The sequence below is a fragment of the Neopsephotus bourkii genome, unplaced genomic scaffold, assembly GCF_033783945.1.
Source record: "Neopsephotus bourkii isolate Nb327-2 ecotype Australia unplaced genomic scaffold, CSIRO-AGI_Nbou_v1 NB_1106, whole genome shotgun sequence".
NCBI classification, from domain to species: domain Eukaryota; kingdom Metazoa; phylum Chordata; class Aves; order Psittaciformes; family Psittacidae; genus Neopsephotus; species Neopsephotus bourkii.
The window spans coordinates 257142-274528 of NW_026901593.1; the positions used below are offsets into that span (position 1 = coordinate 257142).

The 17387-nt window shown below is 42.8% G+C and overlaps 1 protein-coding gene across 1 annotated transcript; it reads right to left on the reverse strand.

Moving 5' to 3' along the window:
* Window positions 1–1036: 1036 nt before the first annotated feature.
* On the reverse strand, window positions 1037–15170 carry ARRDC3 (arrestin domain containing 3). Its single transcript, XM_061362252.1, has 8 exons — window positions 14733–15170; window positions 11433–11514; window positions 8786–8933; window positions 7504–7606; window positions 6879–7135; window positions 6125–6287; window positions 5143–5297; window positions 1037–3697 (listed from the first exon to the last, which is right to left on the reverse strand). Exons 1-8 carry the CDS (start codon window positions 15010–15012, stop codon window positions 3641–3643), a joined length of 1245 nt encoding a protein of 414 aa, XP_061218236.1. The 5' UTR covers window positions 15013–15170; the 3' UTR covers window positions 1037–3640.
* Between the last annotated feature and the right edge of the window lie 2217 nt (window positions 15171–17387).

Consider the following 17387-nt stretch of genomic DNA (forward strand, 5'->3'; position numbering starts at 1 on the left):
TCATTGTCATATAGCTACAAAAGACCTCAAAGTACTTGAGCAAAATGAGACACTCTTGGTTTCTTATTGGTTTGAACCAGAACTCAGGCAAAAACATGATTCAATAGGGGGAAAAGGCCTAAAAAGGATGCCGAGATTCTCTACCATTAAAACTCAAAATTAAGTAGAAATGTTTCAGAGAGGGAGGTCCTACAGCGTTATGTCAGGTATCAGATCAGGTGTTTGGGCTGTCCCCACCAATAGTCACACCACTGAACTGAGGATCTCAAACCAAGGGGACGCACAGGTCCCCAGCAGCATGATCACAGTTTGAGAGAACGTGGCTCCTCAGCCACTGGCTGCTTGCCTGCTGAACCTTCTCTTAGGTCAAACGACACAAGTGATACCCAGGGTGACAACAATCTATTTTGGCCAGCGTTCAACTGCATGTGGCATGAAGAAGACACATTCCATAGCAGCACCTTGCAGCTGGGGAGCTTCACAAACACCTGAGCTCCAACAAGCAGGTCATGGATCAGGTACCTTCAAAGATCTGGTCACATCACTTGTTCTGAGCAAATGAATGGCCACAGGCACCTGCTCCACCGCACAGGTAGGGTCCCAGCTGCAAACCAGACCTGTGAAGGTGCTTCCCTTCCCCAATGCCCTTTACAGAGCCCCAACCCAGCCATCCAGCCCTAGGTGGTAATACAGGCTGAGAGTACTGAAACTGGACTTCCCTGATGTTTTGCTTAGCTTTAGAAGGACCTTCTCCCTGTGTAGTTTGAGACAGGCAGTGTATGAGTTCCTGGAGCAAGTTCATGTGTTGTGTGATCCTTGCATTTGTTATTTTATATTTAGTTATGACATTCATGAGAGGTTTTTTTTTTTTAAAAAAAAAAAAGAAAAAAAGAAGTTTATTTTCCACAAGGAAGAGCAACAGGAAAAATTAAAACTGTTTTCCACACATTGTTTTCTTGGAACAGAGTCTACAAGGACATATTCAGCACCAAAACTAAAAACATAACAAAAAAGAAGTACAAACAGCCACAGAATATAATCTATAAAGCAAACATTTAATATTGCACTTTGTTTCTCTAATGTTTGGATTTTATTTATTTTTTCCTAGTTCTCAGATCAGAATTCTCTATCAAATACTGGGCTACAACTATGAACCTCATGTTTTGTAACACTGAGAACTGACCAATACTTGTGCAAGAGTAATGCCTCTGAATAACTAAAATGTAATTTGAACTGAAAAGTCTTGATTTTATAAGCTTACAAAATCTTTCACTCTTATCACAAAGGCTGTGATGCCATGTCAATTACTCTGATATTGGTCAATCCTGCTTCCTATTCAATCTTCCATTATACTGTGGCAAGTACTTTAATGCTATCTATATCAGCAATTGTTCCCTAGTCTGTTAAAGTAACAAAAAACCAAAAAGTAAAACCACCAAATGCCCTTTGATGCCAACAATCCCATCAGCTTTTAAACTGTCTGGCTGAAGAGGACAGAAGAAGGGGACATTCACAAAATTGGCCTAGTAACATGCAAGACATTACCCAATTTCCTTCTCGCCCAACACGCTTAGTCAAAGCCCAAAGCCTTTTTAACTGAATCACTTAAAACGCGACTCATTTGTATTTTATCACCCTGTTGTCAATTTTGAAACATGAACTGTCATTCATGTTCTCATGAAGGCCACTTATGGAAAAGCCTATTTTGTTGCATTTATGAAGTCTTAAAAAACAAGGCAGAGGTTTTTAAGAATGAGCACCACACAGCAACACCAGCCTCCCCTCTCCTTTCTGAGCTGTTTTATTGCGCAAGGAGAGAGCTACTTTGACAGATGACACCTTGATTTTTTTAAATAGTCAAGAGCAGAAGCCCATCCCTTTGTCAGCGGTCTGTGTTACACAACTTCTGAAAAGGAAAGTTGACTTTTGTTGTAAATCTCTAGTGCTTAAGTGCTGGTATTATTTGTGTTGCACATCTAATGCCTCCATGGCACTCTCTTCTTCCTCGGGCACACTCAAGGGCAAGTTCTCCTTCCCTATGATTTCTTGCATTGTGAATGAATACAGCAAAAATCCTTTTTTTCTTGAGAGTACCACAGAAAAAGAAAGGGAAGCAATTCTAGCTAACTCATTTCTGAGTATGGCTGGTTAACACTGAACTTGCCCAGCTTAATTATACTTCTAGCCTTACTATTCTTACAGTATCATAAACCCTGAAGATAATACAAAGTGCACAAACTGAGCTCTTAGCATAGTCCAAGCTTTTCCTGCAGTTTGAAATATACTTTCTACTAGAGACTCATTACATACAGAATTTTTGGTGATTAGATAACTATATATAAAAATAAATTTACTTTCCCTTCCCATCCCTACTACTTGAGATACCGAGCTGTCTATGAACCCTAGACAGTGTATGACTATTTCCTTTTAAAACTCTTGGGGCTGAGCTGGTACTTGCTGGTGTTGCTTTCATCTGTGTCATTATTTTTTAAAGCTTCACAACTTCAACATCTTTTTTCTTGGTTCAGAAAGAGAAATAGGAATGAGGGTGGGTTTTCTAACTTTTGTGTATGTCCCTATTCCAGATCCCCATCTTGATTAAAGAACAAAAACAGAACACACAACAAAAACAAAAACAAAACCCACACCAAAAAAAGAAAGAAAAAGGAAGTAGTAACAGTGCAACTTAACAAAACAAATAGCAATTCCAACAGTTTGGCAAGTGATGAGTTCACCTGAGATTAAGTGATTTTTAGGCAGTCTGTAACAAAATGCTGCTTTGTGGTTTATAGTAGAAAGGCAACAAATTCTTAAAAGTAATCAAGAAGATATACAATCTTGATGAAGTCTATTAGTTTCTTCCTATTAACTCTCCACCCGCCCACCCCAGCCCCACATCTGTTGCTTATCTACTACAGTAGCCTGCAAAACATACAGCAAGAAGGATTGGCTTGAAGGCATTTGATGTTTGTAAATAAATCCACAATAGGATCCAAGCTGAAGAGGTGATACATGATCAGCCTACTAGGACAATTCTGAGCATGTGCATATGCAGGTAAAGTCCAGGCTACATTAAATTAAAAAAAAAGTCAGTGCATTTGTCAAAGTCTGTTGCTTTTTTTTTTGTCTTTTTTTTTTGTCAAAGCTTTCCTTTGCTCCTTATTGTGCGGACCACAAAGAAAAGAGGGGGTAACAACAGTCCAGCATAAATGAGAAAAAGCTGTAGTGACACTGAACCGCACAATGTAAGCAATGAGCATGTGCAAATTTCCAAATCGTAGGAGGAAGCCATTCCTCTCTTACAATGTGGTTTGAGTGTTTTGACACACATGACTGTAGATTAGTTAGTAAGGCTGCTCCTAGTATGTGCCAGTATTTAAGAAAAGGAGTGGGGAGAAGAAGGGGGGGGCGGGAGAGAAAAAGGGGAAGAAAAAAAACCTCAGGTCTTCAAGCATGTGGAGCAGTCCTACAATGTTACTGTAGGCTTTAAAGCATGATCACAGGTTGTTTTCATTTATTCACCATACAGGCAAGGGCAAACCCACTTCCTCTGAAAGGGTATCTCCACTATGACGCCTTGACCTTCAACGCAGCAGGTACGATTCAAAACCCAAGTCAAGTCAGCTCTTCATGGATTCCTTCAACGAGAGGGGCAGGATGGTCTGTCATTTGTGGGCTGATCTGGATTTGGATCAATCTAAAAAAAAGTGGGGGGAGCAGGGGGAGCAACAACAAGGCATTTTTAGAGTTAACTGCTAGAAAGAAAACCAATCCAAACACAAACTTGTCAGTTTTGGTGGGGTTAAGACAAACACAGTGATAAATGGCATTCCCAATCCAAAAGTTATTCAAAAGTAACTGATAAACCTCTCATCAATTAGACAAAACTTTGAATGGAAATACAGTGAAAAATTTTAAAATAGGAAATGATAGTAATTTAAGGATAAGCACAAAAAAATAATAAAATACTTGAAAAACCTACTTTAGTAGCACCGAAGTCTTGAATTATTTACTGTACACTAAGACATCGCTCATCACTAAAAATGTAACTTAAAATTATTCCATTGATTTCAGAAGATGTTTTGCTTCAGAAGACAGTTATCAGTAAAAAGTCATTCTAATTTGAAATTATAATCCTTAAGCACCATAAAATGTCTCAGAAGTTCATGTGTTCTATAGCTTTCCCCTTCTTCCTTTCTGTAAATGGAACAAGGAGAACAACCTGCTAACTCAGGTCTCCAAAACTGGTTTGTGTGGACTGCTCTGATCAGTTAATTTTATACAACCATTTTTTAAGGACAAAGAAGGCTTCTAATTCTTTAAGTACCTAAAAATGGAAACAACTTGAGTTGTATGCTAGGTTTCAGCCATAGGAGAGTGCTCGAAGAGGTCGCCAGCATACAGAAATGATGCCACTCTCTGCTCACTCAACAGCAGAGCAGCGTATAAAGAGAAGGAAAAAAAGAAACAAAACAAACAAAAAGAAACAGAAAAAAAAAAAAAGAAACCGGGTGAATTCAGGCCCAATTTAGCCGAAAGACACTGTTTTACTTTTGTCCTACACCTCTGCTTTTTCCTGAAATGCATCAACGTGGAAAGCATTTGAAGTTATGTCACAGTTATTGAGTGTCTTTCACAGAACTAAAAACATAGCCAAAAGTGTTGAGCTGTGTATCCTCAGAAACCCTCATCAGAAAAACACTGTTGCCAATTTCTCTACATGGAACTTCTGAAAGCACAGCATTCACAGAAGAAAGAACACCCCAGAGCTGTTTCAGAAAGAAGTAGAATTGAAAAACATCTGTGCATCTACAGATCCAAAATGTGCTCACCAATGCAATGTAATGTATGTGTAACACAGGGTTTTAATGAAGTTGCTAACAGGGCACACAACCATTTGGAAATTTCTACATTTCAGCATTGTGAAGGATCCTGAAAACTGCTGATAGAATTCACCTGGCACATTGCTGAAAAAAAACCCAACCCCCAAAAACACCAAAAAAAAGAAAAAAAAAGCTGCCTTATCCCCTGATCATCCTTTTAGTAGTTTCTCTTGATTTTAGGAAGGAGGAGACCTCCTACCTTTATTCCACCATATAGAAACCAGAAAAGTAACAGTGAATCACATTCTGAGGCACCTACTTCTGAATAGAGGGGTGGAGGAAGAAAACGGAACTCCTGGATATATGCAAACAATGGTCCTGGAAGCGCTCTCTCAAAGTCATCACAAACACCTACGGGTGCAAGGCTGGACTGCCTCTGTTCCTCCGTGACCACTTCTGCATAGCTAGGAGGTGCTGCAGGGAAAATGCAACAGTTTGAGTAAGTTCTTATGCACGTCAAAATACATAAAATATTAAAACTTCTATCATCGCAAAATGCACAGACAGGCAGGTAAATGACTTCAGTGACTTTTTAACAGCTGTTGAACATCAAAGGTTTCTTTTAAGATTACACTTAAATCCAAGAGCAGACTAATTTATCCAACTTACGCTTAAATCCAAGAGCAGACTAACTTACACTGCTTATTGTGCCTCAGTTATCCCCTTAAAAACTGAAGTGTACTCAGAAAACAATTTCTGTACAGGTATGAAGGATAAAACGTTACGTTTCCCGAAGGCTCCAAAAAACTGTGATTCATATATAAAAAGGGCATTTATCCATTATGTGAAAACAGAGGAGAGAGTTTCTCCTTTGACAGGAGAGATTTCCCACTGAAACGAATTACGTTATCTTTCTACAAATCCTTGACTTACTAAGGCTGGCAAAGGACACCACAAGCTGCTATTCTGACAGGTTACAATGCCTTTTAACCAAGGATGCAATTGGGAAACTAGAGGCATAATTAATTCTGTACATGTGCAAAGGCATCCTGCACTTCCACTTGTGCCAGCTTCAAAGGACCTGTTATTTCACTGCTTGTCCCTGAGAAAGAAAGGGATAGAGGGAAGTCTACTCTTATACAGTGGACAAGCATATGGCAAGGAAACATCCACATGGGACTTCCTGTGGCCTTTATTATGAAGGATGTAATCTGGGTCTGTCCGCATGACAGCAATGAATAAAGCAGTCAAAAAAAAATCAAAAACTAGCAAATTGATTGGGATTTGTATTGCCACCTTACCTTCTGGTCTTTCAGGAAGTGTCAGACCAAGCCAATTCATGTTCATGCTACATTGGCTGCTCACACTCGATGTTCTGCTGCCAAACGGATGTAGAGGAATGGTACCAATGACCAGTGGTAAGTTAAGAAATAAATCCATGGCGCCTGGAATATCAACATATACCTAAAAATCAAAACCAAGAAGAGGTGTGTGATTAAAATGTATGTTCATACAAGCACTTCAGAATTACTACACTAAGTTATCTGCCCATGGAAATTTCCACAAGGAACTTAAATTTCTTATTGTGTGTTCTAGGTCCAATGTCCCTATGACGACAAAAAGCTCTCAGAGTGAAAACCAGCTCAGGATTCTTAACATGAGCCTCTCATGGAAATTCTGTGTACTCATAAAACACTCATTTAGCTGGCATACCACAACTGTTTAAGAACATAGAATCATAGAATAGTTAGGGTTGGAAAGGACCTTAAGATCATAAAGTTCCAACCCCCCTGCCATGGGCAGGGACACCTCACTCTAAACTGTACCACCCAAGGCCTCATCCAACCCGGCCCTGAACACTGCCAGGGATGGAGCATTCACAACCTCCCTGGGCAAACATGTAGGATTTAAACTGAGCTTATGTACAGAAGTCATCAGGACACTAACATCAGATGTACTTGTTTAATAACTGGTTAGCACAGAATGCTCTGTTAGCAGTTCACAAGGAACAATGGAAACTACTCATGCTCAAGTGAAACAGACCATCCAACATACCATCAGTGAGTACTCCACACGAATTATACTACAGTCAAGGATTGAAGGGGAAACAGGTGGAATTTTCAATTGTTTGCCATTCCAGGTTTCCGTTTTGCCAGACGACAAGGATTCCCCACGAAGGTTAGAAACAAGCTGTTTGACTTCCTTCATTTTCCCTTTGGCATAAAATGCCTGTGTTTGGTAAATGGCTGCCTTTGGCACCACCACACGGGAAGAGCAGTTCTCAATCTCAGCAAAGATCTGAATCGATTCACCTAAAATAAAACAGAATTTCATGCTCTTTTTGTATCTACAAGGCATAAGAAAATGGCCATATTCTGTGTATTGTTAGAATGCGCTTGGATACTGCTAGCAATGCTATAGTTTGAAAAGCATCTATTGATGCCAATAGGATCAGGCCAAGCTAATCAGAAAGAAAAAGGCACAGGTCTAACAGAAGCATATATTTTTCAGCAGACACAGACAGCATTAGTTTACAAAATTAATCAAGAAAACAGACTGCTGAATACAGACCAAGGCAGTAAAAATAGTTTAAATATTTCCCTTATATAAAAGCAGCAAGTACAAAGTGTCATTTTAAAGGGAAGGCAAAACATTTCCTATAATTACTTCTGTTACATACCTGGTGTGTAGCCCTTCCTTTCAATTTTGGCACTTAAGGATATTGGGCCTGAGGTACAAAACCAACAACAGAGAGTCTTTTCTTTTGTGCCTGCTTGGGGTGACTGTAAGAAAAGAACATTGCCTATTTAATTACAAGTTCCACAAATCTCTTCAATCCATTCTAATCAACATAAGCGATTTTTGTAATGTACTGCTTATGGATTTTGATAAACATTACTGGTTTAGAGGCAAAAAAAAGCTCAAGCAATTTAAAAGGCACTATGAAGATCCAAGTTTTATTCCAACTCTGTTCCTTATTAACACTGCCTTTTCTCCTACACTTCATGTTACAGTTAAACTTAAAAGTACTGTGTAACTGAAGAGAAGACTAAAGCCTATATATCCCAATGTAGTGTTGATAGAGCTTTTAATTTTTCAGTAAAATAGAACATCTACACTATTTCAGAAACAATAACTAAAGTACTGTAACCTCAACTCCTGCTATTTCCTCTGTTTCAAAATGATCCCGTTTCAATTATATTAAAGACTTTGCTATTTTACACTTGATCCAAAACCCATTAAAGTCAAATGGGAGTCCTTTGATTTTAATGGAATTTGTGCAAGGCCAATGTCCCTTTACAAGTCTGATTTTTCACCCATACATACAAGAAACCTATTTCAATGGACCTCAAGATTTCCCTCCACTCCACAGATTATAATTTGGAAATGGGGTGTGTGTGTGTGTGTAAGGAATTTCAGGCCAGATTGAAATCAAATTCTCATTGAAAGCAATTGTGATACTGAAAATTATTTTAAAGAAATGTCATTTCAGAAAAAGATTATACAGAGTTGTGATTATTTCTCCCCATTGGTAGAAAACGATCTATATGGAAAATATGAATTATGCACGCCAGTATATTTTTTACTTTGCATTTTTAAATTAGCAATCTCACTGTAATATTAAGTTTCACTGTTCCTTCCAGAGATTATACTTTATGCAAAAACAAAGAGGAACAGTTATCAGTTTTCATTCTTAGTGACATTTTAAAATTTAGTATTATAAATTTAATTTGACAAAGCTGTATTACACATTTTAGAAGTGAAGCAACTCTTAAATACAGGAAAACATAGCTTGCAAAATACCAGCAATGACAGAGTTGCTGAAATGATGTAATAATATTTAGAAGATCAGCTGTAGCTAAAGCAGCAAATAAATATTATGTAAAATTAGATGTGGATATTGTTTCAGTAATTATACTTTTTTTATGCCAGAAACAAAGAATAACTCTGTCAATTCTTACCAGTAATGAAGGAGTGTTGATATCTATATGTTCAAAGACTGTAAATTCCTTCTTTAATTTTACTGGTAGAAACCAAGGCCTATGCAATTCGGCTTTCACCCAATAGCGCACACTGCCATGTCTGCCTTCGAATGAGGTAGCAAGTGGTCTGTGCAGGACACAAAGGTCAAAACTGAGTAAAGTCTTTTCTGTCTAATAATGATACAATTGATCAGATCAGGGATTAGTATGCAGAATTGCATTTTTAATACACTGTAGTATTTAATGCAGCATAACTTATTTGCCAAGTTTCCGTATCTTGGAAAAAATCAAAGATTAAAAGATGGGAGAAAAAATCATCTCCAGTTCATCCTTCTACGGTTTTGCATAGATTTTAAGGATTGATCAAAAAATTGTACTACAAAATGCCAGGACAGCACACATTTCCTTTAAACTTAAGAGGCCGCTTTCTCATCTAGAGTTTGCCCTTTTAAGGCCATATTATGACTACCAACTGAAAAGCAGTATTCGTTATCAACCAATTACTGTTTTCGGTATTGTATTTTGTAAATCAGGGTACTGTTTACTTGGGTTGAATCTCAGTGTCAGGTTAATTTTGTCTCCAAGTCAGCACTTTCATAGTTTGCTTCACTGTAATCAGAGTAAATATTTAGAGTTCTGAAGAGAAAGGCTATTTTGAGTACCTTCTAATTCTCCTCTACCCTAAGACCAGCTTGAAACATTTATATTATATAAGGATGTGCATATTTGCATATACATATATAACAATATATATACGCATGAGATCATCAAGACTATTCTGCTTTGAACTCTGGCAGAGGAAAGTCCTTTTCTGGGAGCTGGAGCAGAAACCATGTGGAAAGGATCTCCAAGCCTTTCAGCATCACAATTTTTTTTTCCTGTAACATCATAAAGGACAAAACATCTTTATATTCCAGTTGCCTCTAATAAACAGTAGCTCTCTGTAACTTTTCTCCTTATTTTATGCAAGTAGATTTTACTATGTTTTGAATACACTCGAATATATAAACAAAAAATAGATTATCTGCAAAGCTTCCATACTCTCCACAGGGAATAATACTGGCCATGCTAGTACTTTACTAGAATGATTCTTTCAGTTAAAGGTGCAACTTCTTGAATCACACACCTGAAGCCTTTACTCACCACCTCAATAACCCAAATAAAAGATTTTTCTAATCTGTATTCCATGTTTCACCTGGCCCCATATTCTATAGGGCAAGTGTTGTCTTTCTTGCCATGGTTGCTCTGTAGTTTAAGAAAATTTTGGAAGTATTCTATATACACAAAATAACAAGTAGGCAGGCAGTGTCAAACTTCAGGCTTCTAATGCCAGCCTTTGTCTTTTCCAAGTATTACTATCAACAGCTATTTTCACAATCCTTCAGATCACTTAAAGGTGAGCTTTGACCAACAGTGGCAGTATTTTGCTAGCTATCCGCTTTAAGCTAAGCATTTCATGTTCGTATAAAGAATGTTTTGCTTTCTTGTATTTGAAGACCCTTCCAACTCAATGGAATATCAGCATTAGCTGTATTTCTACAGAATCCTAAATTGCCTTTAAAATTCTCCACATATACAGGTCTTCACTTTTCCTGTAAGGTTTACTTTAAAGCCCTGTGCTGTTCACTTTGAACTGACCTGTAGAAGTGTTTCTTCATCTGCAGGTTCTGCTAACCAGAACCTCTAATAAACAGACTGTTTATTGCTTTAATATTAGGTACAAAGCTATTTCACATAAGACACTGCTGATTTTTTTTCAACTTTGATTTCACCACTTGCCTTTTACAGCAGAAGGCTCCTTTTTTCCACCCACATTGAGACCTCACCTATTCTTCTGTAGTTAATTGTATTGCTACCTGTATTTTTAGATGATTTGCATACTGGGGGCTCCCCAAGTACAAAACTTTAATTCAGGTATGTCAGCGTCACACATTACAGGCTCTCTATGTCAGTGTGTGTGCAGGCCACACGTGGGACAACCTTTTAGTACTTCTGTTCTCACTCTCGCTTTACCTTAGCTTTTTGAGAGTAATGGGATTAAGCACAGGACGTTTTTCTTTCTTCATCCACCCATCTTTCTGCTTATTTCTGTTCCAGGCCTTCTGCATAAAGGCCAGCCTGGGTACACATACCCTATTTAAAGAAGAACTACCTCTTCTTTTGCTCAACCCTAGTAAAACTTGCCACATCTGTTCCAGACTGAGCTCAAACAATTCACCTGTGATCTTATTTCTAGTTCTGCTGGTCTGTATGGTGCCAGTAAACTGTTAGCTGGGCTAGAAGGCATCTCAGCCACTCTGCAGTACTCTCAGTGACAGTTCAAATTTCCTCTCCCTCCACTTGGGAAGGAATAAAATATTGGAAGAGCTATTAAGGTAGCAGGATTTCATCAAAAGAAAGTGACCAACTGGGCAGCAATGAGCTCACATTTTGTGTAAATTAAGAACTTAAAGGAAGTGTATTACCAGTTTAAAAGCAACCTCTTCAGTTTAATGAGATTATGTCCTCCACTGCACGTCAGAGCACAATTCCTACTACCATTGTAAAGGTTTCCCCTCCACCCACAGCAGGAGTTTTGCTCAGGAGGGTAGGCAGCAGGGCCTCAGGACTGCATGCGGGCACTTACGTCTGTGGAAGCTCGAAGCTGAATGCATATTCGTGCCTTCCTGAATGGATGGTGTGAAGGCCTTCTTCTGAATTGTCATCATCTAGAAGGGTGAAAAAAACCCCAACATGCTATTCTACCTGCACACATTTTAGATCTTACACGCTCTTCTCTTCCAGAATAAAAGAGATTTATACACTTGTTACAGCACTTAAGAACATGATGTCCCAGAAACAAGGGTCTTTGGTCCATTCACATTAACTGCTGGATATGGGGACAGATCTCACCTACAGAAGGTTAAGCAAGACTGTCAGGTTCGCCAGAGATTAATTCACATTAATTCATATTCCTTCACATTTGTATGTTTTAATTTATAATCCTGCTTCCGAACAGTGACACAGTTGCAACTGCTGCCATTTCAATGCCTGCCTGCAAGACCTGCAATGGAAATCATGCCTTCGACTGTTACTCCTAGTTAAAATGATATAGGGATGTCTCTTCATGCAGATTGCTGAATTCTGTTAGTCTGCTGCACAAGATCAAGTTTTGAAATTCAGCCTCCTTTTATCTCCTGGTCGGCCAGAGTGCCCTCAAATTGATCACCAAAAAAAGAAGTGGAAAAGGGGAAAAAACCCCCCAATGGGTGTTCAACAACCACCACCCACGAAGCGCCAGACAAATTCAGGGGCACAGAAAAATGGCCAAGCTGCCCAATTAACACTGTCCAGAGCTAAATTTTTCAGGTTTTTATAGATTATCTTGCTTGGACAGCAATATCCAGGTATTTTCTGGGTCCTTCAAGAAAGCTGACCTTCACTTATAGCCACAATTTCTTGTATGCCTTTGAGCATGGCTACGTATTTGCAGTTTATTCTATGTGATTACCACAAAGCTAGAAAAACGCTGACTCCATCAAAGTGAAAGTTGAGAGAAAAATAACCGAGCGACCCCACATAAAAAGGGATGGAATAATACAAGGTGGATGCAGCGAGACAGCACAAAAGGCAACTACTTATATTTAATGGTCTGAAGCGTTAATGGAGACATACACAGGATAATTTTTAAGTTCCCACTGTCCTACAGAGAACGCCAATGCTCCCCCTCCTTCAGCGCACCGCAAAAGCGGAGAGACCTTTAAAGAGAAATAACCCAAAATTAAGAAAAGCCAGCACCAGCAGGCTGCGGGCACAAACGAACCTTCAGCGCGCAGCGCCACGGAACGAATGTCAGGAAAAGGATAAGGCAGTTGTGTGTTGGCGTGGGGGTGTGTAGTGTTTTTTTTTTGGGGTGCTCCGGGTTGGTTTTGGGGTGGTTCCACCGCGGCGCTCAGCTCTCCTCCCCTCAGCGCAGACCCGTCCTGCCCCCCCCGCACCCCCCCCGCCAGCTCAGCAGTCCCGCCGCGCCGGGCGGCCGCGCTGTGGTAAACAAGTGCTGAGCTGTCAATCAGGGGCCAGGCTGGAGCAGGAGCCGACCGGCCTAAACCGGCGGGAGCGGATCCCAGCCAGCCACTCATATACATACGGTATACGTTACACGCACCATATTCGCTCAGCTAGCTCCGTCCCCCGCCGGCACAGAGAGGGAGGGAAGGCAGAACGCTGCTCGCCCCTTCTGCCAAGACTCCCCCCCCCCCCCTTCCCGGGACTACAGGGTACAAGCGAAGCGACGTGACCGGCCGCGTTGCCCGCAGAAAGGGGCTTCCCTCAGGGGAGCGCCCCCTGCCCGCCGCGCCCCGCCCCGCCCCGCTGTGGGCAGGGGAACCTGCTCCCTTGCCCCGCCAATCAGAGGCTAGCATCGCCCTAGCAACAGGCCAACAAACCGCGGCTGGCCAATCAGAGCACAGGCGGGGGGCGGGGCCTGTGCCTCCAGCTCAGGGGTGCGGCGCCCAGAAGCAGTCATTGAAAGTCCGAGGCGGGCGCGGGGCCCTTTCGCCCCGTCCCATACCCCCCCCTCGACCCCTCAAAAACATTCCCACTCTAGGGCATGCCGTCCCGCAAACACACCCCTCCCAACTCGCGGGTTTGGTCCCCCCGGCCGCGGGAGGCTCGTGCGTACCCGCACGGTCTTGTCACCCGCGACCCGGAGGTGAGTAAAGTTTCGCTCGCGCCAGCAGTCCTGAGGCGGAGGAGGGGATTAAGCACAAGTGACTTCGTTCGTGAGGTGAAAATAGTGAAAAGACGTTAGAACACCTCTGGTTTCCGAAATGGTTAAAAATGGGCTAGGTGCAGCCGGAGTTATCTTTAAAAAAAAATCGCATTTCTTCCCCCACCCCCCTCCCCCCCCCAAGGGAAGGGAAATATCCCACCGCTACAATATTTAAGGAGCAAGAAGGCGGCAGGAGCGGCACTACAATTACATAACCGGCTTTTAACACTATTTTCCTGTGCTGGGGAATTAAGTCATCGCCACCACCTGACGCGTGCGGCCAATCTGCGCGGAGCGGGCGGACACCCCCCCCCCCGCCCCCCCTTCCTCCAGTCCCAAACAGGATTGAACCGCTTCGAACAAAGGCTGCGAACTTCGCGAAAAAAACAACCACCGGGCCCCGGCCCCGAGCCCCGCGGGCTGGGGGGCACCCCTCGGCCGGGGAACCCCGCGGGGGAACCCAGTTGCCGGTTTTGTAAGGGATGCTCTGTAATGCAAACCCCCACCCCACCCTTTGCTCCCTCATCAGAGCACATCTGTACATCGGGGTGTCTCCCACTCCCTCCCCCCGTACCCTATCCCCCGAGGGGAAATATACAGAAAAGGGAAAGTAAAGCGATTTACTGAAAAGGAATAATCATGAAAAGGAATAATCCCCCCCCCCCGCCCTCCCCATTACACGTGTATCAAAATATGCCACGGGGAATTTATCTGCAAATAAGCAGTCAACTATAAATAATAATAATCACATTATCGGCCCGAAAATCAGAACCCCGATGTGTCAGAAACTGCTTTTATGCTTTTGTTCTTCAAGGCTGCCCACAAAGTCGGTTATTGCCTGTCTGGGGTTGTTTAAGAGCTGCTTTCCCCACGGAGGGGCATGCTGATAAGTCTCACTAGGCTAAAAAAAATAAATTAGAGTGTTTTAAAAGGTAATAAATATAAGGCGATACCAACTGCCTCCGTTTAAGGGCAGGTAGCTCCACAAAGTCTGGGTTGCAGGCACTTTGTAGAGGCAGCTCCAACATTCATTAACTACCCCGGTAAGGCTGCTGGCTCATTAACATGAGAAGGACAAACACAGGCGATATAAAAATATATACAGTAAGCATACATACATAACAAATAATATGCCAGTTTACAGACCCTCCCCTGCTTATGCAGGACAGCGCTCACCTCTCTCGTGGCCGACCAGGACGTCCTTATGGTTAAAATACTCCACTTCCTCCGTGTAGTTCTGGGTGTAGGCAGTGTTGGATCCAGCATTCCGCGATTCGGTCCAGCGAACCTTCGCGTGTCCCCTTGCATGGATTTTGAGCGATTTCACTCGGATTTCCCCGGTCACTTCTAAACTGACCCTTCCTGAGACTGTATCCCCACTGGAGTACACGGGGACATTGCTGTCATTCAGACAGTCAAAGCTTATTGTCAAACTCTTCACCTTTCCCAGCACCATGTTTTTTAATAGCAAAGCGTACAAAAATAGACTGTAAAAAAGGGAGAAAAAGAAGCGAGTGCGACCGCCTAAGGCGAAGGGCGGCCCGTGCTCTACTGCCCGCGCATTGGGAAGCCGCGGAGCGCGGCCCGGCCCAGCGCGGGTCGCACCTCTTCCGCCGCTGCCCGCTCCCCACAAAGGCACTGCCACGGCCGCCGCACCCGCCTTATAAGCCCTCTGACAAACAAGCCCTGCCGCGCATGCGCCGCACCGCCAGCTGCCTCCCTCTTGAGGCGGGGACAGCCCAGCAGCCGCGGTGGGGTGGAGCGAAGATAAACCGAGAGATGGGGGAGTACCCAGGCTGGCAGACCCTAACGGAGCCTGAGGGGGTGAGGCTGCTGGCTGCCACGCTTCTAAGTTCCCTCCATGGCGGTTCTGGGTGTGCGTGTGGAAGTCTTTTCCACTGCTGTTTCATAGAACCAGCTGGGTTGGAAAAGGCCTTTAAGATCATAGAGACCAAATACTATCCCAGCACTGCCAAGTCCGCGACTAAACCACGTCCTGAGGGGCTCCACCTGCAGTTTGTGAACACTTCAGGGAGGGTGACCACCGGTGCCCTCCATAGCCTGTTTCAATGACTGATCACCCTCTCTGTGAGGAAATTGTGCTTAGTATCCAACCTAAACCTCCCGTGGTGCAGTTTGAGGCCGTTTCCTCCCGTCCTGTCACTCGTTCCTTGGTAGAAGAGACCGGCCACCTCCTGGCTCCATCCTCCTCTCAGGTAGTTCTAGAGAGTGATGAGATCTCCCCTGAGCCTTTTCTTCTCCACACTAAACTCTGAGAATTCCCTCAGCCGTTCCTCAGCTTTGTGCTTCAGGCCCTTCACCAGCTTATTTTTCCTACCTGCCCCCGAGGTGCCATTTTTGGGGTTAACATACTCAGTTCAGTTACTTAATGCATTGGTAATTTTCCCAGCCCTCCCCACTGACACCAAGTTTTCATGAGATGGGGTAGTGGTGAGTAACCATCCCCCCTCTCTAGCTGCGTTGCTTTGAGAGTTTGCACTGCTAAGTAACTGACTCCAAAAGTGTATTCCCCTATTTACAGGTTTTTAGTCGTGTTTCACTTGACCTGACACCTGGTGGAGGTTCTCATGCTTTTCCGCAACCGAAGACTGGCCTGGGAGTCTGGTAGGACTTTTTATGTTTTTGCTCCATCTTGTGGTACGAGTTCATACTTAGATCATAGAATTTGTTGGAAAAGACCCTTAAGATAATCGAATCAAACCACAAAAAAAAGATAATTTCAGAGAAGCAGAGGCGTTTCAGTTCGTCGCCTGCTAATGCTTTTGCTGTTGCTGTCACATCTTTAGATGCAGTTGGTCTCATGCATATGTTTAATTGCTTGTTCATCACTGGCACAGGTTGCCCAGAGGCTGTGGATGCCCCATCCCTGGCAGTGTTCAAAGCCAGGTTGAACAGGGCTTGGAGCAACCTGGTGTACTGGAATGTGCCCCTGCCTGTGGCAAGGGGTTGGAACTGGATGAGCTTTAAGTTCTCTTCCAACCTAAACCATTCTCTGACTCTTCAAGGAAGGTGACCTTTACCAAAGATGTTGTGGATGCACCATCCATGAAGATATTCAAGGCCAGGCTGCATGTGGTTCTGGGCAAACTGGTCTAGTTGAAGATGTCCCTGCTCATTGCAGGGGGGTTGGACTAGATGACCTTTTGAAGATCCCTTTCAACCCAAGCTATTCTATAATTCACACATAATCAGGATACAGTGTGTGTTCATTTACTTTCTGATACATGTGATGTGCTTTGTGTACTGCTTGTGTTGCCGCATAGGAGAAAAATAAGCTGCTGTAGACCTTCCCCTGTGTATCATCTGCAGATGTTGTAGCCCTACCTTGCCTCCTCTGTCACTAGAATTCCTGTCTTTTTTGCAGAGTCAATTTCTGTACAGACAACTTGAGGCTACCACAAACTGTTGGGATGAACAACTTGAGGCTACCACTGCTGTTGGGATGAAGGATGTGCACCAAGTGTTCCATGCAAGCAGGTTGCTGAACATCACACCATCTGCAAGCTTGTGGGTTATCTTCTAGGACTTTAGGTTTTGCTGGTTTGCAGACACTTGCAAGTCCTAACCATGCAGCAGGCTGAGCAGCAGACGGCTCTTTCCTGTTCCTGAATTGCTGTTCGGAGGAAAATGCAGTGGATGGTAGGCTGGCTCCTACTGGACATCTTGAGAACTACTGCAATTATGAGATGGTGCAACAGGGAGATAGCTGCATCTTGGAACAACTTCTGAAGGCTGCAGGCAGGGTTGAGCCTTCTTGAATGTTTATCCAAAAACATAAAAATGAGTCTGCTGAAATCAGTGGGACATTTG

Bases quoted from the DNA above. Each gene is read 5' to 3' on its own strand.
- ARRDC3 (XM_061362252.1), bottom strand. From the start codon at position 15,012: ATGGTGCTGGGAAAGGTGAAGAGTTTGACAATAAGCTTTGACTGTCTG. The intron at 6,288-6,878 runs GTATGTTGGATG...TTTGATTTTTAG, and splicing joins GTGTGGAGTACTCACTGATG to GTATATGTTGATATTCCAGG. The intron at 3,698-5,142 runs GTAGGTGCCTCA...ACTTTTTTTTAG, and splicing joins CTCCACCCCTCTATTCAGAA to ATTGATCCAAATCCAGATCA.